This window comes from Hemiscyllium ocellatum, chromosome 31, assembly GCF_020745735.1.
Source record: "Hemiscyllium ocellatum isolate sHemOce1 chromosome 31, sHemOce1.pat.X.cur, whole genome shotgun sequence".
Classification (NCBI taxonomy): domain Eukaryota; kingdom Metazoa; phylum Chordata; class Chondrichthyes; order Orectolobiformes; family Hemiscylliidae; genus Hemiscyllium; species Hemiscyllium ocellatum.
In genome coordinates this window covers 18794200-18819530 of record NC_083431.1, presented here as the reverse complement: position 1 = coordinate 18819530, position 25331 = coordinate 18794200, and the positions used below count along the sequence as shown (strand labels likewise).

Below are 25331 nucleotides of genomic sequence, written 5' to 3'. Positions count from 1 at the left end.
TGATTAAAACTTATATATGTTCTCAAATAAGTCATCAATATTACTTACTGCTTTACAACATTTACTGTACATCTTTTCCCTTATACTTCCCACCCCTCCAAAGTCTTTCAGTTGATTGGTAGGTGGATGAAGAAGATCTCTATAATGTCTATCCTTGAGGTAGGGGAGCTTGGTTTCTGTATTGGATTCCATTAGATCAGCAGGACTTACTAAATGGGTCTTGTGCTGGTGTAACTGCAGGAATGTGTAGAGTATTTAGGTGGTTTCCTCTGCTCCATCATCAGCTTCTGGAATGGGTGATGCTGTTACTTCTTTGGAAAGGAGTGATGGTGCTCTTCCTAACATATTGTTCTTCATATAAAGAAACCAGTACCATTGCAGCATTGACCTCTACTTCAAAGTTCTAGTCTTAGGTAGGAACATACATGTTGTCTAGAAATGATTTGCTTTGGTGCTTGGCGTATTTGTTAGACTGTATCAAATCTTTGAGAAGTGGCCTCTTTTATTAAAGTTAACATATTGGTGACGTTCGGTTTGTTGGATTTGACTTCACCACCCTGGGTAATTTTGGAGCTACATCTGTGATAAGACACTGTACTGAAATATTGTCGAGGATTTTGTTACTGTTATCATATAAAGTAGTTCTTTCTAAAACCTTTCTCACTACAACAACTTTTGAAGCTTTTTTATTTAGGAGCCCTGTATGATGAATATGAGAGTAGGAAGTGTGGTTGTGGATGGGGTAAGGAAAGGCCTGTTACAGAGGGAGCATAGCTGCTGTAACATCCCAGTCAGATCTGCAGAGCTCATAATCCCAAATGTTCAGCTTGTGTCCTGAGCCCCTCTTCAAGGGTTATTGGGAAAAGGCAGGAAGGTGGAGTTGAGGATTATCAGAATAGCCACCATCCCATAGTGTTAGGTGCATTAGTCAGAGGTAAATATAGGGGTCTGGGTGGGTTATTTTTCGGAGGGTCAGTGTGGACTTGTTGGGCCGAAGGGCCTGTTTCCATACTGGAGGGAATCTAATCTAATTTAAATGAAGGAGCAGACTCAATGGGCTGAATGGCTGACTTGTGCTCTTGTGTCATATGGTCTGATCTTTAGTGTGTGACTGCAGGGCTATTATCAATCACTACCTGGACCCCATTGCTGTTAGTGATGCAAGAAAAATGATGCAAAAGCTGTGATCTTTGAATGGCTTATCACACAGTTTGAGACAGCTGTACAGGACACAGGAATACTACTGTGGCTCAGTAGTTAGCACTGTTACCTCACAGCACCAGGGACTTGGGTTCAATTCCACTCTCGGGTGACTGGCTGTGTGAAATTTGCATGTTCCTCCGTGTGTCTGCGTGGGTTTCCTCCTGGTGCTGTGGTTTCCTCCCATGGTCCAAAGATGTGCAGGATTGGTGGATTAGCCATGCTAAATTGACCACGGTGTCTAGGAATGTGCCGGCTAGGTAGATTAGCCGTGAGAAATGTACGGTAACAGGAATGGGGTGGGTCTGAATGGGATGCTGTTTGGAGGGTCGGTGCAGACATAATAGGCTGAATGACCTCTTTCTGCAAGGCTTGTATATTCCTCGTAGCATGGAATCAACTCTGAGGAGAGGCAGTGGGAGCGAAATCCCTTGGGTCAACTGATTGGGGAGAGGCTAGAGGTCAGGATCTCCCTGCAGAGGTGAATTGAGCTGCTTGAATAATCTTCTACATCAATCATTACCTTACAATTCTTAAGATTAAGATGATCCATCTACCTCCTACCTTTCATCAAATAATTTAAATTTTGAAAAAGGATGAAATTGGAGACAGAGAACTGCAGGTAAAGAAGCAATAATGAATTGAAAAGAAAAGAAAGCAATGAAGAAAGCTGGTTTTACTGGAATTACTGGAAAGTAACTCGTTTTCAATCATTGTCTCCAGGAAATCAATTATACATTAATATAATACCTTTCTCAGTTTCGGTGTGACCCAGAGTGCTGCAGAGTGGACAGATTACTTTTGAAAGGTAGTTACTCCTATTATGTAGGCATTCACTGTGATCAATTTGCACAAAACAAGGTTCTACATGCAGAAAAAGAAAGTAGATGACCATTACTGACTAAGAGAAGGATGTTGATCCTGATCATGAGAGAAATCCCTGTACGCAGTATAGTAGCCCCATTGGACCTTGTACAACCATCTGATCAGGCAATTAATGTCGATGTTTGATATTCATTGTGAAAGGTAGCACCTCCAATAATGTTGTCCTTCCTCAGTATTACTCTAAATGTAGACTGTATAGCCAAGATCTATTAGAAGACACCATTTTATACATATGCCGTATGTTCCCTCAGATTGCTATCCGTTTGGAGCAATGGGCCAGATTTTCCCAGAGTAGCAATCTCAAACAGATTACCACACTTTTTTAAATGCAAAGAATAAGCTCCACATTTCTGACAGAAGATTCTCATCAGGCATCCTTCAGAAATGCAGAGCCGTACCGACAGTCTGATGGATCCTACACAATGCAGAGCAGTTTGGGGGTTTGGGGGGGGGGGGGGGGGAGGTGCTTGGGGTAACGTTCATAAAATGAGTGTCAGGTTAGCGTGCCAAGGGTTAGCATGCTAGGGGTTAGGGGTTAGGATGTCAGGTGGGGAGAATGAATTGAATTCAATTTATTGTCACGTGTCCTGAGGCACAGTGAAAACCTTTGTCTTGCGAGCAATACAGGCAGATCAGAATTAAATAGCATAGATAAGTAAGTAATAGGTAAACAGCGGCAAAAACCAAACATAATTACAGGCGAATGCTAAGTTTGTGAGTCCATTCAGTATTCTAACAACAATAAGGTAGAAACTGTTGTTTCGAAACCGGCTGGTGCATGTGCTCAGGCTTTTGTAAGTTCTCCCCGATGTTAGAGGTTGTAGAAAAGCATTGCCAGGGTGGGACGGATCTTTGAGAAAGCTGGCGGCCTTTCCTTGACAGTGGGCCTGGTAGATGGATTCTATGGCAGGTTGGTAGAGTGTCTGATATGTAGGGTAGCAGAGCACAAGGTGATAGAAGAGACCCATTAAAGGAATGTTATGAACAAATCAAGGTGGATGTGAGGTTTTGGAGATCTGCAGTACAGAAAAAGGTCCTCTGGCCCATTGCATACCTAACGATTGAAAACAACCTCCTAACTATTCTAATTCCATTTGCCAGCACATGGCCCACAGCCCTGTATGCCTTGGCATCAAAAGTTAGTAAGGTAAAAACAATGACTGCAGATAATACAATAGACAATAGGTGCAGGAGTAGGCATTCTACCCTTCGAGCCTGCACGCCATTCAATATGATCATGGCTGATCATTCCTAATCAGTATCCGCTCCCTGCCTTATCTCCATAACCCTTGATTCCACTATCTTTGAGAGCTCTATCCAACTCTTTCTTAAATGAATCCAGAGACTGGGCCTCCACTGCCCTCTGGGGCAGAGCATTCCACACAGCCACCACTCTCTAGGTGAAGAAGTTTCTCCTCATCTCTGTCCTAAATGGTCTACCCCATATTTTTAAGCTGTGTCCTCTGGTTCGGCACTCACCCATCAGCAGAAACATGTTTCTTGCTACCAAAGTGTCCAATCCTTTCATTATCTTATATGTCTCAATCAGATCCCCTCTCAGTCTTCTAAACTCAAGGGTATACAAGCCCAGTCGCTTCAGTCTTTCAGTGTAAGGTAATCCCTCCATTCCAGGAATTGACCTCATGAACCTACGCTGCACTCCCTCAATAGTCAGAATGTCTTTCCCCAAATTTGGAGACCAGAACTGCATACAGTACTCCAGGTGTGGGTCTCACCAGGGCCCTGTACAGCTGCAGAAGCACCTCTTTGTTTCTATATTCAATTCCTCTTGTTATGAAGGCCAGCATGCTATTAGCCTTCTTCACTACCTGCTGTTACCTGCATGCTGGCCTTCATTGACTGGTGTACAAGAACACCCAGATCTCTCTGTACTGCCCCTTTACCTAAATTGATTCAATTGAGTTAGTAATCTGCCTTCCTGTTCTTGCCACCAAGTGGATAACCATACATTTATCCACATTAAACTGTATCTGCCATGTATCTGCCCATTCACCTAACTTGTCCAGGTCACCCTGTAATCTCCTAACATCCTCATCACATTTCACCCTGCCACCCAGCTTTGTATCATCAGCAAATCTGCTAATGTTATTGCTGATACCATCTTCTATATCATTAACATATATTGTAAAAAGCTGCGGTCCCAACACGGATCCCTGCAGTACCCCACTAGTCACTGCCTGCCATTCCGAAATGGAGCCATTTATCACTACCCTTTGTTTCCTATCAGCCAACCAATTTTCAATCCAATCTAGTACATTTGCCCCCAATACCATGAGCCCTAATTTTAGTCACTAACCTCCTGTGTGGGACTTTATCAAAAGCTTTCTGAAAGTCCAGGTACACTACATCTACTGGATCTCCCTCGTCCATCTTCAGAGTTACATCCTCAAAAAATTCAAGAAGATTAGTCAAGCATGATTTCCCCTTCATAAATCCGTGCTGACTCTGTCCTATCCTGTTACTACTATCCAGATGTGTCATAATTTCATCCTTTATAATAGACTCCAGCATCTTTCTCACCACTGAGGTCAGACTAACTGCTCTATAATTTCCTGCTTTCTCTCTCCCACCTTTCTTAAAAAGTGGTATAACATTAGCCACCCTCCAATCCTCAAGAACCGACCCCGAATCTATCAAACTCTGGAAAATAATCACCAACGCATCCACGATTTCCTGAGCCACCTCCTTCAGTACCCTTGGATGCAGACCATCAGGCCCCAGAGACTTATCAACCTTCAGACCTAACAGTCTCTCCAACACCAATTCCTGGCAAATATAGATTCCCTTAAGTTCAGGTCCTTCAGTCACTGTTAGCTCAGGGAGGTTGCTTGTGTCTTCCCCAGTGAACACAGATCTGAAGTACCCATTTAATTCTTCTGCCATTTCTTTGTTCCCTGTAATATATCCCCCTGTTTCTGTCTTCAAGGGCCCAATTTTAGTCCTAACCATTTTTTTGCCTTGCACATACTTAAAAAAGTTTTTACTATCCTCCTTTATATTATTGGCCAGTTTACCTTCGTACCTCATTTTTCCTCTGCGTATTTCCTTCTTAGTAATCCTCTGTTGCTCTTTAAAAGCTTCCCAGTCCTCAATTTTCCCACTTATCTTTGCTATGTTATACTTTTTCTCTTTTAACTTTATATGTTTCTTAACTTCCCTCGTGAGCCACGGCCGCCCATGCCTCCTCCTGGGATCTTTCTTCCTTTTAGGAATGAACTGATCCTGCAACTTCCGCATTATAACAAAAATATCCGCTATTGTTCCTCCACGGTCATCCCTGCTAAGGTATTGCACCATTGAACTTTGGCCAGCTCCTCCCTCATAGCCCCATAGTTCCCTTTATTCAACAGAACTACTTTCACTTCCGACTGTACCCTCTCCCTCTCAAATTGCAGATTGAAGCTTAATGTATTATGGTCACTACTTCCCAATGGCTCCTTCACTTCGAGGTGTCTGACCAATTCTGGTTCGTTACACAATACCAGATCCAGAATTGTCTTCTCCCTGGTCGGCTCCAGCACCAGCTGTTCTAAGAATCCATCTCTGAGGCACTCCACAAAGTCTCTTTCTTGAGGTCCAATACCATCCTGATTCTCCCAGTCTACCTGCATGTTAAAATCCCCCATAACAACTGTAGTAACATCTTTATGACAGGCCAATTTCAGCTCCTGATTCATCTTACATCCGACATCCAGACTACTGTTTGGGGGCCCGTAGATGACTCCCAAGAGGGTCTTTTTACCCTTAGTATTTCGCAGCTCTATCCACACTGACTCTACATCCCCTGACTCTAGGTCCCCCTGCACAAGGGACTGAATATCCTCCCCCTCTGCCTGTCAGTCTGTCCTTATGATAGTACGTGTAGCCTTGAATATTCATTTCCCAGGCCCTGTCCACTTGAAGCCACGTCTCAGTTATCCCCACAATATTGTATCTGCCAATTTCCAAAAGAGCCTCAAGCTCATTCATCTTATGTCTAATGCTTCGTGCATTCATGTATAGTATTTTTAATGTGTTACTGCTCTCACCCTTCCCATCAACCCCTATTTCACTCAACCTTACAGCATGATCCCTTTCTGAGTTTTCTGCCTCATTGATACAGTTGTCTTTCTTGACTTCTCTTGTTCTAACTTTCCCTCCGATTTCCTTTTTAAACATACAGTTTGTTCCCCCCCCCCCCCCCCACAGCTACTTAGTTTAAATGTAGCGGTGTTGTAGTAGAAAACTTGCCTGCCAGAATGCCTGTCCCTAACCTATTAAAGTGCAAACTGTCTCTCTTGTAGAATTTATGCTTACCACAAAATATACCCCAGTGATCCAAGAACTTAAATCCTTGCTTCCTGCACCAGTTCCCCAACCACACGTTCAAGTCCATTCTCTCCCTGTTTCTGGCCACACCAGCCCGAGGAACTGGAAGCAAACCGGAGATAACCACCTTGGACGTCCTGCTTTTCAGCCTTCTTCCTAGTTCTCTGAAGTCCCGCTGTAGTATGTTCCTCCTTTTCTTCCTGACATCATTTGTGCCGACATGTACCACCACCTCTGGCTCTTCACCCTCGTCCTTGAGGATTTCCTGCACTCTGTCCACTCTCCCTGGCACCAGGAAGGCAACACACCATCCTTAAGTCTCGTCTGCTGCCACAAAAGCCCCGGTCAGTTCCTCTCACGATGGAGTCCCCTATTACCATGGCTCTGTGCGATGTCCGACTCTTCTGCTCTGCCTCTGCGCCAACTTTTGATTGACAGACCAGGCCGCCTTGTGAACTGCCAGGGTCATCAGTCTCTACTGTTTCCAAAAGCTTCAACTTGTTCCTGACAGGTATTTCCCCGGGGTCTCTTGCACCTGTCTCCTCTCTGCCTTCCTCATCATCTGCTCTCTTCTGGCATGATTGGTGTAATAACCTCGCTGAAGGTCTTGTCCAGAAAGATCTCGTTCTCTCGGATAAGCCTCAGGTCCTCGAGTTCTTTCATCAGCGCTGCAATATGCTCGGTCAATAGCTGAATGTGCACACACTTACCACACATATACGAGCCAGACACACCAGAGTCGTTGCAGATGCTGGAAACCAGAGTCTACATTAGAGTGGTACTGGAAAAGCACAGCAGTTCAGGCAGCATCCGAGGAGCAGTAAGATCAACGTTTCGGGCAAAAGATCTTCATCAGGAATAATCAAAAGTTAATATTTAAATCCTTCTGAAATGTTATGGGCGGGGGGTGGGGGGGGTGGGGTCGGGTTCTGCCTCTACCACTCTTACAGACAGTGAGTTCCAGATTCCCACCATCCTGTCAGTGAAACTGCTTTTCTTCACATCTCTTGTGAACCTTCTGCACCCTACCTTGAATCTATACCCCCCCACTCCAGTCACTGATCCTTCCATCAAGGGCTTGCCAAATAAACACAGTAGCCAGAGAGCAGGTCAAAGGCTGGGAATACTGTGGCGAATAACTCACCTCCTGACTCCCTAAAGCCTGTCTACCATCTAAAAGGTACAAGTCAGGAATATGATGGATTACTCCCCACTTGCTCCAGCAACACTCAAGATGATTGACACCATCCAGGACAAAGCAGCTGCTTGATTGACCCCACATCGACAGGTATCAACCCCCTCCAACTGATGCTCAGTACTATGAACAAGATGCACTGCAGAAACTCACCAAAGATCCACAGACAGCACCTCCCAAACCCACGATCACTTCCATCCAGAAGAACAAAGGCAGCAGACACATGGGAACACCACGACCTTCAAGTTCCCTTCTAAGCCATTCACCATTCTGACTTGGAAATATATCGCTGTTCCTTCACTGTCTCTCAGTCAATCCAAGAATTCCCCTCCCTAAGGGCATTGTGGATCACCCTCCAGCATGGTTCAAGAAGGCAGCTCACTCCCACCTTTGCAAGGGGCAACTAGGGATGGGCAATAAATGGTCAGCCACCCACAAGCGAATGGAATAAAAAAATGCCAGCCAATCCAATCTCTCTTCATTACTGAAACTCTCCAGCCCAGTAAATCTCCTCTCCACCCCAGAATGACTGGCTGGAATTAAAATTGAAAAATCATTAACACCAAATGGGTTACATTCAAAGATGCTGCAGAAAGTAGAGTTGAGGATTATGGAGGCACTGGCATTAATCTTTCAATCCTTAAAGTCAAAATATTGCAGGAACTGGAAATCTGAAATCAAAATAGAACAAGGTGGAAATGCTCATCAGGTCAGGAAAGTACAGAAATGGGGAAAGGCCCAGAGTTAACTTTTCAAGTTACGTTCCTTCACCAGAACTGAGAAAAGTTAGACATGCAATAGGAAGTGAAAAGTGAAGAAAGGGTAGAATGAGAAAGGGAAATTTCTGTGGTAGGGTGGGGAGCACGAGAAATTAAAAGATTAAAGGGCTCATGATGCAAGTCCCAGAAGAGGAAGGAGAGCTGCCACCTGAATGCAAAGGAAAAGAAATGAGAGAGAAACAAGACAAAAAAAGCCAAACTAACAAAAGAAAAAATAAAATTGGAAAGTTTATGACCTACAATTGTTGAACCCAACCTTGACTTTGAAAGGTTGTACAGTGCAGAATTGAAAGGTGACAGGCTGCATCTTTGAGGGAGTTAGAGTTTTGGCGGAACAGCACAGCTTTAACAGAAAGTCAGTGGGAGCAAGACAGAGAATTACAATGAAAAGCATCAGGAAGTTCAGGGTCTGCTCCAGTCAGTCTGCAAGCACTACTTAGTACATCACAGACTATTCAGAGTTAGCTAATCTCAGTCAGGGTTTATTGTCAGTTTAACCCAGCAGTAAGGGAGAGGAAATGTCAGCACTGAGTGCTTCCACCAAGCTTTAGCTGGAATGTGCATGTTAGGCGAATGACAATGTTTGGCTGTAAGGCTGACATTCACCATTATGACCCACCCTTAGGAATGATGAAAGAAACATATCAGACACTTGCAGAACTTTACCCAAATAAACAGCAAAGCTTTAAGATGAGAAGATGGCAGAAAAGAAAATTGTGGGGGATATACTTATTGCTTCACCAGAGATCTGGAGTTTCCAGTATAAACACAACCCTATGTAGAACCTATGTTTTACATCATTTTGCTGATGTATGTATCCAGTAAAATAATGCTGGGAGTGGGGTGTCATGTGCAGCTCTCTGGCTGCCAGTCCTTGGTTAGACACATCTGCAGAGATAACCTCCTTCATGAAACAATGTTGAACCCAAACACCACATGACACCTTGGTGGGGAGCTCAGCAGAATGTCAGGAAAAGTGAAATGGAAAATAACTGTGTTTCCTCATTAATTATTTAATGCTTGGTCACCACTGCAATTCTAAGTGAATAGCACTCTCTTCCTGGTAAGTTATATCTATTGCAGATGAGTCCTCAGGAGGCAGGTCATAAATGACTGCTATGAATTGAATTACTTTAATTTAATAAGTGCCAGATGAAATATTGAATTGATGCTCATGTACACCTGTTTAGAAGATGTTAAAGCAGCAATCTAAAAGAGATGCCATTGCATTTCAGTTGGAGCAGGAAAATATCTGAAAATTCCTTTTTCTTGCTTCCTATTTGATAAGATCACTGATGAACCTCTACAGAGCCCCATTTTAAAAATCTGATTTGATTTATTGTCACATGTACGTAGGTACAACGCAAAGTTTTGGTTTACAGTGCAGTACAAAGAGATAACAGAGTCGTGAACACAGACCAGTCCATCACGCAAGCCAAGCTTCCATCTATTGACTCCACGTACACTTCTCACTGCCTTGGGCAGACAGCCAACATCATCAAAGACCCCTCTCACCCCGGTTATAATCTCTGCCAACATCTTCTGTTGGGTAGAAGCCACAAAAGTTTAAACACACATATCAACAGATTCAAAAACAGCTTCTTCCCTGCTGTTAGTAAAAATGAGGTCTGCAGATGCTGGAGATCACAGCTGAAAATGTGTTGCTGGTCAAAGCACAGCAGGCCAGGCAGCATCTCATGAATAGAGAATTCGACGTTTCGAGCATAAGCCCTTCATCAGAAGGGCTTATGCTCGAAACGTCGAATTCTCTATTCATGAGATGCTGCCTGGCCTGCTGTGCTTTGACCAGCAACACATTTTCAGCTGTGATCTCCAGCATCTGCAGACCTCATTTTTTACTCGAAGATTTTAACCTACTGCGAATCCTCTTACAAGGATGCCTTCCTTGAAGAAGCTCTCTTCCTCCCTCATTCCTGATGAAGGGCTTATGCTCGAAACGTCGAATTCTCTATTCATGAGATGCTGCCTGGCCTGCTGTGCTTTGACCAGCAACACATTTTCAGCTCTTCCCTGCTGTTATTCAACTTCTGAATGGAAATTTCAAATTCAATGTTGATTTCGCTCTTTGCGCAACCTCTCTGCAGCCATAACATTGTATTCCTTACTCTGTTCTATTAAGAGCTGAAGAATCTATTGCTGTCAGCTGTGAACATATCGTCCAGAGGGGTGAAAACCCTAGACTCATAACCCTGAGTGAAAAATTTCTCCTCACCTCAGTCCTTAATGACTGACCCAACTCCCTCTCTCCCTGAAACTACAAGCCAGAGTTATGAACACCAGTGTAAATTATAAACATTCCAGATCTGTCATGCCCTCTAAGAATTTCAATGAGGAAGGATGGAAGTGAAAGATTTAAAAAAAATTTCTTCTATTAAATATATTTTACATACTTGCGAAGAATTGAGTCCTACTCAGAACATTTTGCCGATACAGGACCCTATAGCATCACACAGCATGAAACAGACCCTTTGAGTCAACCATTTCATGCATGAGGACTTGTAATCCCAAACTACACCAGTCCCACCTACCTGCTCATGGCCCATATCTCTCCAAACCTTTCCCGTTCACGTATTCATCCAAATGCCTTTAAAATGTTGATTTTATGCCCGCATTTACCACTCCCAGTTTTTCTCTCCCGGTATGGTTGATGAGAAGGTCTGCACGTTTTGGGAGAACTCTGTTTTCACTCCACTTTTGATACTGACCTGGTGATAACTCTGAAAGTTTTAACTCCTTGTCTTGGCCCACATTTAGCATCAGGTACCAGGTTAAAGTGTGGGATTGAATCTGCTTCCTCCATATGCACACATTGTGGCCATACCTACTTGGACTGCAGTGGTTCAAGAAGGCATCTCACCACCACCCTGATAACAGTAGCTAGAATGGTAACTAGGAATAAATGTTGGCTCAACTAGCAACATCCACGTCATGAATGAAATAAAACAAAAACCTATGTTACTGTTGCTTTATAGTGCAGCATCACCAGTTTTACCACAATAGAGTGGAAAAAAAACATTATATGGGAGTTATAATTAGGGAAAGAATCATGTGCCAATTCATAGTGTTTATTGCTTCAGGATAACCTGTATGATCATTACTGAAATGAACAGGGATCTTCTCTGACTCGTGAGCTGGACAGCATCAATCACTGTTATAGCTAGTCGGGTGCCTCTCACCATTTGACTTTCTGCCATTGTGCATTATGCTCCAAAGTAATGCCAAACACATTAAGGCAGCTATGTACGCATGCTACTTAATCTAGTTCCTTGACTTTAACAAATGATATGTAAATCCTCAGTTTATGAACTGAGGAGCTTGGGATGTATTTCCTTTGATATTCCTCAGAGATTATCCATGCCAATTTCAACATTAAGAAAATGATTCTTCTTTGCTTAGTCTAGTGCCATGTTGTTTTTGGAACCATTCTCTGCCCGTCCATTGATATGCATTTGTGACAGCTGTGTAGCACTCACCTCCAAGCCCCCGTTCCACAGCCATGATTTCGAGGTGCCGGTGTTGGACTGGGGTGGACAAAGGTAAAAATCACACAACACCAGGTTATAGTCCAACAGGTTAATTTGGAAGCACTAGCTTTCGAGGCACATTCCAGAGCAGTCAACTGAAGGTCTGGATTGGCACTGGGGGGGTGCCATCTTCAGACAGAGTTGGTAAGACCCAATATGCCGTCTCTGGTGACCAGAAAGTTCCGGAGCACTATTTTGAAGATGACTCAGGGAAGGTCTCCTGGTCAATACTAATCCTTTAAACCAATACCAGAGTGAAACAGATGATCAAGTCATTATCGTAGCAGCTGTGGGACCAGCAACAAATGCTGCTCACATTCCATGGAAGAATAAAAGCAGGCTGCCACATTTCCAACAATACAACCACTCAGAAGTACTTAATTGTCTTTAAGTGCAGTGGGATTCCCTGTGGTCCTAAAAGACACTATAAAGCAAATCTTTGTGTCGACACATTATCTGACGTTACTAATTCCCACACATTAAAGCACAGAAGCTGCGTTTGCAATATGCATTGACTTTTTCTCAACCAGAAATACTACAATTGGCCCCAGCAACTTGAAAGTTAGAAGAAAGGAAAATGCAGAAGATCTCCCACTGATAGTCACTCTTCAGATTCTTTTTGGAAGAATATGTGTGTGTGGGCAATTTGACTGGATTCAGTTGTTTTTCCCTAACAGGTCTGAACACCTTCAAATCTTTAAGTAGCCATTCCCCCAATGGGAATCTGGCTATTATGGGGGCAACTTTCATTCATGAGTTACATCCTAATCCAAGTCTTTGCTTGTATGGAAAGGATAGAAAATTTTAAATAGGTTGTCATTTCATTACACTCTGCGTTTATACATTACATATTGTAGGTCTATTATGTTAATAAAAGCCACAATTGGTATTGCCACAATTTCTACTCCTGCTTTTATATCAACAATTAACATTGCCAATGTAAATAGAGGACTTAAATTCATAATGCAAAAATACACAAATAATGTAGTTGCAGGCTCTGACCATTAAGCGGTGTTGTGCCATATGTCTCATATCACTGCCATTTTTTAAACATATTAAAATAACATACATTATTTTTCAACTACGGACAATGCCAAAGGTTAGAATATTAAATTGTGAATGCATAGTTATAGCAGGTAAGACTGAGAGCAGTAAATTATTAAACAGTGGTTTACAGATGACCTGTTAAGCTGAGCAATGTGGCACCTTGCTTGTTCTTGGTTTCTTCCTAATACAGCTGAAAAGATTCTTGCTACTGCTGTTTGTCAATTGAGTGATGGAGTACCCAATCATAATATGTCATGGTGTTTTGTGTTGTGCTTCTTTGTGGAGAAACAGAGATGGAATAGGAGACTTGATCCACGTTTATTTTTCATTGAATGCATGTTTAGTTTCCCTGGACTATTTCCCACAGCTATACAATGCAATATTGATAGGGAATGAATTCAGCTAGTCACTGCAGTGAGATGAATCTTTACACTTGCAATTAGAGAAGAATTCCAGGAGCTTAGTCCTGCTCAGAACTGTGAGAACAAGCCCAAGAAGAATAGTAGCAGATAAGACTACATCTTCTCAGCAATTATTTCCATTTCCTGCAGCAGGCATTTTCAATAGAAAGGTAAAGTCTGTTACAGACTTGAAACAAATCACAAGAGTGAAAAAGTCAGGCATCCACCTCCACAGCCTATTCCATCCACATTCATTTCCATTATGCAACTCCTCAAACTCACCAGCTAATCCCTTGTCTCACTCAGTCACCCTCTTGTCGGTGATACACAAGAATAAGGCAGCCCAGAGCACAGCAAACTTCATCTAACAGGTAGCCCCTGAACCAGACTGTGGGTCACCAAGTCGGGCCTTATTTGGTCCACTAATACAGGTAAGACACATGGAAGACTCTGCAAGGAGACATACCTTTATTTGAAGCTAATTCTCTCTCTAGTTTGCTGGTGGCAGCGTCACTGGTGATTGGAAGAGCAACAAGCTGCAGAAATGCCTCTACCTTCATTCAACCCAGACACCAGGAGCAACCATGAGATGAAGTAGGTTAGAAGATTCCAAGGTTCAGGATGCTTGAAGGACAAATGCGGAGACAAGGCTAGGAAGACACTGAGCAGGTCAGGGCAACAGCGGCATGTGGATTAGGTCAGACAAGGCTCCAGTTAGGTAAGCAAGAGCAGACTCAACCCCCCAAACCTGCTCTGCCATTTAATATGATCACAACTGATCTTAAAGCAGCCTCAACTCTGCTTTCCTGCATGCTCTCCATCACTCTTCAACCAATTACTAATTAAAAATCTATATCCTCAAATTTACTCTATGACCTGGCTTCCACCACACTCTACCATATTGAATTCCATAGATTCATGACCCTTTGAGAGAAATAATTTCTTGTCTGTATTAAGCCTGCTACTCCTTATCCTAAAACTACAACCCTTTGTTCTAGATTGTCCCACGAGGAAACATCCTTTCTACATCTACTTCACCAATCCCTTTTAACCTCTTATACATCACAATTAGCTCTCCTCTTAATGCTTCTAAACTTGAGTACAGAACGAAACCCCTCAATCTCTGGAATCAATCTAGTGAACCTCCTGTGAATTGCCTCCAACATAACTACATCCTTCTTCAAGGGGATCAAGACTGTATGCAATACTCCAGGAACTGTCTAACTAATGCCTTATACAGTTGTAGCAATAGCTCCCTACTATTATACTATCTACCTGCCAAAATTCTACTTGCTTTCCTTATTACCCACTGTACCTGCATACTAGTTTTCTGCAATTAATGCAGAAAGATATTTTCCAAGCTAATGGAGCCTAAAACAGTTTATGACATTTGGAGACATTGAAGGAATAGGTTTGAAAATCTCAGAGGAGTGGCCAATTTTGTGACCATGGTCTGGTGTGAGTATACAGTTAGTTTATGAGCACTGAGATGGGTAAAGGATTCTGAAGATATCTTGAGTTTCATAAGACTGACAGGATGTTGGAGTATTTGACAGAGTGATTCTGGGATTTAAGACATCTTTTGCAAGGGGAAAGCAAAGAAAATGGGATCCAAAATGTGCTGGCTCCTTGCAAACCATCAAGTTGCAATCTACCCTCCCACTTCAATATCATCCACCAGTTTCTGTCTGACTTATCTCAAGCCTGTCCTAGTACTCCCAATTACACCCTCCCTACTTGCTTTCCCTATTGTCAATTACTTCCATTCTTTATATTACTGCTTTAAACGTTCAGACTTCTTAAAATGAAGAGATGCAGTGCGGTGACTTATAAAATCTTCCATAGTGCTTGTAAAATGTGGCAAACCAAATTGCTTATGCAATTTCCATTTTTGTAGAAAATGCTAATTCTTAAAAATACTTAGTCAGATTGCAATAGGATTACAATCTTTAAAAACATCCTCTGAAGTCTTTGACAATTTGAACCACCATTTCTTTTGAAGTCTTTGGGGCAGAGAAAAGTTGCTACTCTGATTGTGGGATGGCTGTTTCTGCAAATTATGCCTGCCATGTGAAAACTCACATGCTTTCTCAAAATGCAGGCATGTTATTGAGAACTCGCAAAATTGTTGGGACAAGTATTTGAAGATTCGCCTGTGAGTATTTATTTTCTAAAAACATGACTTCCCATTTTCATGTTTTCAAATCTCATACTGTCTCAATTCTTTGCATTGTACGTTCCTGCATTGTCTTCCTTGTACACAAAAGGCAAATGTTAGTGGCAAGGCCAGCATTTGCTGTTCTTCAGAAGCATTCAGCTCTACGTTTTTATACAATGTGCAGTAAGCAGAGAAAAAATGTAGAAAGAGAAAGCCTCATAACAGATGTACTTGAGTGCATCTTCAGAAGTGCTCATTAACTGCTAGAAATTAGGTTGCATTACAATAGATAGTTTTTCTAAACACATTATCCCAAATGTTAAAGATAATGGAATCAGATACAAAGAGAAAAACATGAGCTTAATCTTATACAAGGAAATTGAGTTTTGTTTTTGCAAGATGGCAGCAATACAATTTTCATAATGCAATTTTGTCACTGTAAATTTCAAACTGAATGTTATAATTAAAACCGGGAAACAATGTACAGAAGCTATTAACCATTCCTTGAAAAATAAAAATTTAAATTCACAAGCAAATACAATTTAACACAGATACAGCTAATCATTGGGCTCAGATTTCATTTTACAGGTAACTCCTTATGATTTATAACTGGCATTTTCTACAATATCCTACACTATACACCAATGAGTGACAGATTATTGTCTCAGTTCACAAGTGTCTTCAATTGTACCAATGGGGGTGCGATTACAAAATGAAGCCTGTCATTCCTGCCTGACAAATAGAGAATACAAAGGTAAGTTTGGAAGTGTACTCCTGGGAAAAATTGAAGACGTTTGCATGCACTACATCTACATACTTTACAATACCTAATACTTCCTCTTTTGTAAAACCATATTGACTTTGATCAAGTTAGGATTTGCTAAGCGAGTGATTAAGACTGTTTAAAAAAAAAACAGACACCAGCATTTTACCATGATTGGGCCAACTAGTTGCCCAATTTTCTCTTTCCTTTTTTAGAATTGAGATGCTAGCAATCTCTGCTTACTGCTAACCCGTTGCGTTGGTTCTAATATCTGGGGAGTTTTGAAGAATGAACTGTGTCCAACTACCACTGAGGCCACTTTTACAGTACTGTAGGAAGTAGGCCAGAATTCGGAGGATAAATCGGACTTTAGTACCGTAAGTTTCTTGAATACGTTCGTTGATTATTACCTTGCATTCACCATTTTTATTAGTCCCTTGCTTATCCCCTATTTTTCATTTGATTTGTGTCTATTATGAAGACTCACATTACTTCACCTCCAAAGGTAGTTTCTCATGCCTCCATCTGTAAAAGAACCAATCCTTACTTTAGCTACTCTCCTTTTACATACGTGTACTTGGAAGTAAATAAGAGCTTTACATGTTTCCTAGTAAATGCTCATTCTATTTTATCCTGGTCACCAAACATATTTTCTTACTCTCTCTGCCATAGGGGGTCTATGGTACAGTCCCCACCTTTGGGCCAGGTTTGAATTCAGGCCTCATTTGCCACAAAAGGAGTGTCAAAACATATCTGAACAGGACGATTAAAAAATACTGGCTCACCATTCACACATTTCTGCAATTGACAATTTGATAGCTATTCCTTTAATGTCAAGTTTGATATACTCACCTCACTACAGCATTTAGTTACTGGCAGCTCCGATGCTCCCCATGTTTGACTCCTACCTTCACTCCTTTGTTTTCAAATCACTGTTAACCCTCATGTCCAAACAACTCTCAAGTCATCTCCAACCTCTTTCGAGACCACAAACATGGTGTTACTGCTGCTCAAATCTATTTGAACTTCTTCACTCAGGTTTCCATTCCTGCCTCTCCAATGGGACAACTCCTCACTAAAGTTACAAATAAAATCCTGAGTGCAGTGCATTGTCTCAAAGTGACATATGTCAAACCTAGTGTTGAGATAAGGCTCTCAAACTGACCTGCTCTCCTGCTTTGGGATGGTGTGAAGATAGATGTGAATAGGCAAATGAAGAAAGATAACCTTTTCTTTCAAAAAAAGGTATAATTATTGCAACAGGTTTACATAAGTATAGGTTTACATAAATGCTAAAAACAAATTGATTGCTTAGAACACGTTTTATTACACAATGTTGTTGATAAACCAAACATTTGCTAAATTCTATTGTGGTTAAGCTTCAATTTCCTGAAAATACAATAAGACAGATAAACTTATATAACACGTTAGTTATACAATTTTTTTCTTGAGTAACTTCTGCTTTTGTATAAAGCCAGTCTATTAAACATAATCCCTTGGGGAAAAGAACATTTGAATAAATTCCTAAATATTTAACTACTGCAGTGTAGCTTAATAAATAGCATATAACAAATGAAGTCCTACAGCTTTAGCATTATAATCAGCAACAGACTGTACTAAAAGCAAATGGCAGATTTAAATTAACAGCATTCCATTGCATTTAACAAATGCCCCTGGCTTCTCGTTGATTTCAAAAGAAATGAAAAGAAACACCAATAATCTTTTTTCTTGCATATTGCAGCACGCACAAGTTACAAGTTTGGCTTGGACACCTTTTACTCAGATAAATTATTTATTGGGTAAACAAAAATACAGGGCACACATTTAAAACAATAAAGTTCGTCAACAGCTGGACTTATTTTTTAAAAAATCCAACCTTCATTTAGTGTTACTGGTTGGAAATGTAACTTTTGGCAAATTTCTTTGTCAAAGCTGGTTACTTCTGCAACAATTGGCATTCTCCTGAAAAGAGAGACTTTCCTCCTATATATTTCTATTTAAGGCAACAATAAATGCAAACTTCTTGGAAATTGCACCATCAATTATGTCCTTTTTTAAAAATGGACTTGCATTCAGACTGAACATGTCATGTAGAGAAGAAATAGGAAAAGGTTTCAGGGTGAGAGATGGTACTGATGAAGACTGGTGCATTTTAAATTTTCCATTTACCGACATGATGTACTCAAGTGAAATGTGGATTTCCCCCCCAGTCTGCCAGAATAGCATACCTTCACCTCCTGTTGACTAGTGTGGCATTTCCATATATCAGTGCTGAGCCACAGATAACTTTGAAAGTGATGCCAAGAGTTTGACTGACATCAAAGAACATTTCTCTTTGGATTCTAAACAGGTACCAGAGATGTGAGTGACTTTGTTTCAAAACTGGGACTCAGCAAATACACGTATGGGCCCCAGCTATGCCTGTCTCTTTGTTGGCTACGTAGAACAGTTGATCTTCCGTAATTACACCGGCACCACTCCCCACCTCTTCCTCCGCTACATTGTTGACTGCATTGGCGCCACCTCGTGCTCCCGCGAGGAGGTTGAGCAATTCATCAACTTCACCAACACATTCCACCCTGACTTTAAAGTTACCTGGACCATCTCTGACACCTCCCTCCCCTTCCTGGACCTCTCCATCTCCATTAATGATGACCGACTTGACACTGATATTTTTTTACAAACCCACCGACTCCCACAGCTACATGGATTACATCTCTTCCCACCCCACCTCTTGCAAAAATGCCATCCTGTATTCCCAATTCCTCCGCCTCCGCCGTATCTGCTCCCAGGAGGACCAGTTCCACCATAGAACACAGCAGATGGCCTCCTTCTTTAGAGACTGCAATTTCCCTTCCCATGTGGTTAAAGATGCCCTCCAATGCATCTAGTTCACATCCCGCACCTCTGCCCTCAGACCACACCCCTCCAACCGTAACAAGGACAGAACACCCCTGGTGCTCACCTTCCACCCTACATACCTTCGCATAAACTAAATAATCCGCCGACATTTCCGCCACCTCCAAAAAGACCCCACCACCAGGGATGTATTTCCCTCCCCACCCCTTTCCGCTTTCCACCCCTCCGTGACTACCTAGTCAGGTCCACGCCCCCCTACGACCCACCTTCCCATCTTGGCACTTTCCCCTGCCACCGCAGGAACTGTAAAACCTGTGCCCATACCTCCTCCCTCACCTCTATCCAAGGCCCTAAAGGAGCCTTCCACATCCATCAAAGTTTTACCTGCACATCCATTATTTTCATTTATTGTATCCGTTGCTCCCGATGCGGTCTCTTCTACATTGGGGAGACTAGGCGCCTCCTAGCAGAGCGCTTTAGGGAACATCTCCGAGATACCCGCACCAATCAACCACACCACCCCGTGGCCCAACATTTCAAATCCCGCTCCCACTCTGCCGAGGACATGGAGGTCCTGGGCCTCCTTCACCGCCGCTCACTCACCATCGGACGCCTGGAGGAAGAACGCTTCATCTTCCGCCTCGGAACACTTCAACCCCAAGGCACCAATGTGGACTTCAACAGCTTCCTCATTTCCCCTTCCCCCATCTCATCCTAGTTTCAAACTTCCAGTTCAGCACTGTCCCCATGACTTGTCCGACCTGCCTATTTTCTTTTCCACCTATCCACTCCACCCTCTCCTCCCTGACCTATCACCTTCATCTCCTCCCCCACTCACCCATTGTACTCTATGCTACTCTCTCCCCACCCCACCCTCCTCCAGCTTATCTCTCCATGCTTCCAGCTCACTGCCTTTATTTCTGATGAAGGGCTTTTGCCCGAAACGTCGATTTCGCTGCTTGTTGGATGCTGCCTGAACTGCTGTGTTCTTCCAGCACCACTGATCCAGAATCTGGTTTCCAGCATCTGCAGTCATTATTTTTACGTAAATACTACAGACGTACAGGCTCAGTATTCTTTAATTTGTGCCTCTCAATAATTGCAGTTAAATATTTAAGTTTCAAAATTCAAGCTTTTGAAAGAAAAAATGTCTTTTAATTGTTAGTTAATATATTTCTTTGTAATATCTGTATGGCTCACATATAATTTATCTCCTTGCTGCCATTATAACTATAATTCCTTCTCTTTTAAAGCAAAAAAACTTGAATGACGCTCTCCAGGCAACACGCGACTGAAACAGAATTTATGCAGCAATAGATCTCAGTTTTGCCAGGAATAGTTTTTTTTAAAAAATATGGACAAATACCTATAAATGCTAATCTCAACTGAGGTAAATTTCCCCTGTCAGCTGCAGTTTACTATCAGTCAAGCTTTTAACGTTGGTTTGAAAAATTGGCTTAAAACTGCTGCTCAAGCTACTGAATGAGACACGGTTTGTTACCATTTCTCCAATCTTCATTACTCTTTTCTTCAGATTAATTTGTTTTTCTGGTTAACACTTTCCGCTTGCCTGTTTAATTCAAAATTATTCAACAATTTCAAATGACTGCAATCATTAATCACAATTTCTCTTCTGCCATCAATATCCTTCCTCTGAGCATGCTCCAGGATCCAGGAAACTACAGATGATGTTGCTGTGAGGTCACAGTGGAAAACGGACAGTGAAGAAGGGTAGGAATAATTTTTGGGAAACTATATCCAGTAATAGATTTTTTGAGCAAATGGGATTTCAGATAGAGAATAATGCTCTGATAATTTAGTTACGTTATTCGTTACTACTGAATATTTCAATCTTCCTCAGAAAATTTATACAACAGAAAATGCATCCCGTGTGAGCTGCTACTGGGTCTGAGTCTGCATCTGTTGGAATTAGCTACACACCTTCATAGCTGGAGGAAGATGGCATGCAGATTAAAAGATACTGTTAAAATCCATTAGGTTAAGGAATTTGGGAAAAGAGACCAGACAGAGGAACAGTGGATTTGAATACCATCCTTCATTTACCAGAGTATTTTGTTTGACCACATTCTTCCTCGATCTCCTTAACACAAATAAATCAACAGAAAATTTTCCAAGGATCAGTTATTAGATTAGATTCTCTAAAGTGTGGAAACAGGCCCTTCGGCCCAACAAGTCCAATCCGCCTCTCCAAAGAGAGGCCCATCCAAACCCATTCCCCTACCCTAAATTTACCCCTGACTAACACGCCAAACACTTTGTGCAATTTAACACGGCCAATTCACATTTTGGACTGTGGGAGGAAACCAGAGCACCTGGAGGAAACCCACGCAGACACAGGGAAAATGTGCAAACTCCACGCAGACAGGCAGGAATTGAACCCAGGACCCTGGTGCTGTGAGGCAGCAGTGCTAACCACTGAGCCACCGTGCCGTCCATAAAATTTGCCATGCAATAAAATGGATTAGAGTGCAAAATGCCTTGAGAAAAGAGGTAGAGAGAGTTTAAATCTTGTTCAGAGGAGAAATGATCAAAACTAAATAGAAATTCTGAGTTTGGAGTCAGAGTTATTCCAAAACCAATTAAAATGACCAACAGTAGCAGACTAGGCTCCATGGAACATATTCTGGGTTTATGATGCACAGTCAAACACAGACCCAAAGAAATACAGACTACCTGGAATACGTTTGTTCTTGAGCAGCAAACCTAGAGATTGAGACATAGCAGCTGAAAGTTATATTGAATTTTCTGAAAAGAACAAGTTATTGCAGTCATCAGCTTGACTATGAAGCTCCATTTGAATCAAATAGTAATTTCAGGTTCTTACATATAATTGCAATACACCAACAAACAGGATCACATAGGATTCTAATTTATTAACAAATTACATACACAGTCAGAGCTCCTCTGTACAATGCAGAAAATGCACATTGGTGGAGAAAAAAAATTATCTTACAAGATTATTAAAATCTACATTAACAAAATTCCCAGAAGCATTTGGAGAAGCAAATGAGGGAGAGGAAGATGAAGGCAGTAGAGGAAGGATGGAGGTGGGGTGGGCGGGCTGGGGAGGGAATCCTGAAAAACAAATAGATCTTTGACACCAAAAGCTTTGAAAAGATAAACAAATACAGCGGCTGTGAGAGCTCTATCTTACGGCAGAACTGCACCTTCTTTATGGATCAACTCAACTGTACGGTAAACAAAAATCCAACTAAGCAACTGAACAATATGAATTCAAATGATCCAGTTAGCCAGTCAACTCTTGCTTGCCAGAGTGTCAAGTTAATTCATCAAAGATGCCAAGACAAATAGATCATAGCCTGCATCCAAAAACAGTGAAATGTACAAAAAAAAGTGTTATTTCTTTCTGAACACACTATTGGAATGATTCATATTTCCAAGCATTAAGTTTTGTACCTGCATGAATTCCAAACCATAACATTTGTATTGGTTACCTCAATCTGAGGAATTGAAACTGACAGTTTGTAATATTCTCTGGAAGTCATTAAGGAGGCAACAGTTAGTGGTTTGTGAGTAAATGTATAGTGATTCAAACACATAATGGGATAAAGGGCAATTCACAGCCTTAATGCAAATATCTGAAAACAAAACCCAAAACAAGTTTTCTCCATTCACTGTGGTGCGGGTTTTCAGTCCAGATGTTCTAATATTTTACATTTTATTTGAAACATAGGCTTTGGCAATAGTATTTTTTGTAGTAATACCCAAATGTGTCAATATATTACACCCATGTGTATTAAAAAGAGGGTTGAAATTACTTGGTTTATGTGGGATGTGGTTTCATAAGCTTATTTTAATACATTACCAAAGTTTACCAATGGCACAGAATGAGTTGATATAAATAAGCTTAGTACATGGACACATGACAACTATATGAAAGTTTGCCATATTAATAAAGCTTTGGGATACTGGATAAACAACTGAAAGTTTATGACTGAATGGATGTCTAGGTATATATTTTTAAAAATCTTGCTTTTGTTTTCTCTTCCACGAGAAAGGGTAAGTTTGGTAGTTGCTCCTTGGTCTTGGCAAAGGCTGCTCTGTAACCAAATCGACTGAATTTAAACCATTCATCTGAGTAAACCAGAAAGTGCTCTGGCAACATCTTGGAATGAGAAACAGAGCTGATGTTTCAGCCTGCAACTATTCACTGAAACTGGCTCTGACTAAAAGTCATCCACCTGATTCTACTTTTGTTTTCCTCTCAGCACATGCTGCTGGATCTAAGTGTTGCTGCATTTTGTGTTTTTATTTCAGATTTCCAGTATTCAGAAAATTTGGCTTTTGCATTCATCTGGGTGAGAGAGCAGACAATGGGTATGCAAACCCATCAAAAGGAGCAAAACCATGACTTACACAGCATACAGATACACTATGGTCCTGCAGAACATTTGTGTATGAAAGTAATTTTATGTACACAATGTATATGCTCTTGAAAATACACTTGCATCAAGATGGATGATTCAAAGAACAGTTTTTTTTTTCTAAATTGGTCTATGTAATTGCTCAGAAATGATACAGGAACTTTCAATGTGGATAATTGAGATGGAGAAGGAAGTGTTAACAGATTGCATTCTAAAACATCCTTTCACAAAATGTAATGAGCTATGTTTCAAAATCATATATTCCAAGAGCATAATTAATTAAAAATCTGAGGTTTAACATTTTATCATAAACCAATCACACAACTGTAGCCTGCAGGAATCTCTTTTAAAGTATTCCAGTGTCACCTAGATCCATCGTACTCAATCCAGTCAATATATGCAGGTCCACAAGTTCCCCACCACTCTCTCCCCAGTGCTTTGCAGCTGCAGAGAAATCTTATGGAGATGCATTATCAGTGAAAAGCATACAGTAGTAATAGGATAGTACAAATACCAATAACACCTCCCAAGATTAACGTGTCCCTGCGTTTTCTCAAATTTATCCTTTGAACCAGGTTGTTAATGGCAGGAAATCGGTCTGGAATTGTTGTTAAAGAATCTGAAATAATTGTGTTTTCAATTCATTAGAAAAACATCTGGACACAAAACAAGGAGATTTAGCCACCCAACCCTGTTTTCTGTCATTTTCTAAAGTACCAGATTCCTCGTTGAGGTATAACTCCATTGATAGCAAGAATTCTCTAACTGACTACACTTCAGGAGTGGGAATCGATGTTTAAGTGCCAGCTGCTATTTGACTGAAGGAGGATCACATCCAAAATATCCTTACCTAATGCTTTATTCTGATCCTTCCAAAAGACCAGAAGAGGGAATCCTGGCTTGTTTATATCTTTTTGATAATGAGCACCGAGGCGAACTGGATATTTTCCTATTGACATCTCACCAGAGGTTAGCTAACTTATCATGATCACAGGCGGAATAGCAAATATTACTGCTCCCTCTCAAGGCTGCTGAAACAGTAGTAGACTCGCCAACTTTAAGGGCATTTAAATGGTCATTGGATAAACATACGGATAAGAATGGAATAGTGTAAGTTGGATGGGCTTCAGATTGGTTGCACAGGTCGGTGCAACATCAAGGGCCAAAGGATGTGTACTGTGCTGTAAGGTTCTGTTCTGTAAGGCTCAAAAGTTCGTTTTATTGGATAAACTGGATGGATAATGCACAAATTGATTGTACATTTACCTTTGCCTAGAACCCATAGCAACTTATTTGAAGCTAGAGCTACTTTCACTGCTCACTCTAAGATGTGTATCATGATTAACTGCATTAACAATTTAAGACGACTGGAGACCAGCTGCAGCTTTCAGAAGGTGAGAACATTCCTACAGGTCCAACCCTAGATTTTTATGTAAAGCTCTAACCTACAGAAATTGTGTGGTAACCCTGCTTATTCAACAGCAATTGCTCAAGCTCCCTTCACTCAACAAATTACTCCTGATCTTGCCAGTCTGAGTTCCTAAAAAACAAAACTGCCCTCTAAACGACACAGAATAGGTAAAGAGCCCATCATGTTGTTGCGGGTTTGAAGATACATATCAGCCAGACTAGGCAAGGATGGCCGATTTTCTTCCTCCAAAAGGCATTGATGAACTAACTGTTTTTTTTTGAATAACTCAGTTGTTTCAGAGCAACCATTACTGATGGTCACTTTTTATTTCAGTTTTATTCAACTGAATTTAA

At 41.3% G+C, this 25331-nt stretch overlaps 1 protein-coding gene across 2 annotated transcripts in view; it reads right to left on the bottom strand.

The window, feature by feature from the left end:
- Window positions 1–22030: 22030 nt before the first annotated feature.
- gosr1 (golgi SNAP receptor complex member 1) overlaps window positions 22031–25331 on the bottom strand; it is a 108516-nt gene continuing 105215 nt past the window's right edge. For both annotated transcript variants that reach the window (XM_060847895.1, XM_060847896.1), the window contains exon 9: window positions 22031–24165. In XM_060847895.1, the coding sequence (XP_060703878.1) occupies window positions 24041–24165 (125 nt within the window). In that variant the 3' untranslated portion in view covers window positions 22031–24040. The remainder of the gene's footprint in view (window positions 24166–25331) is intronic.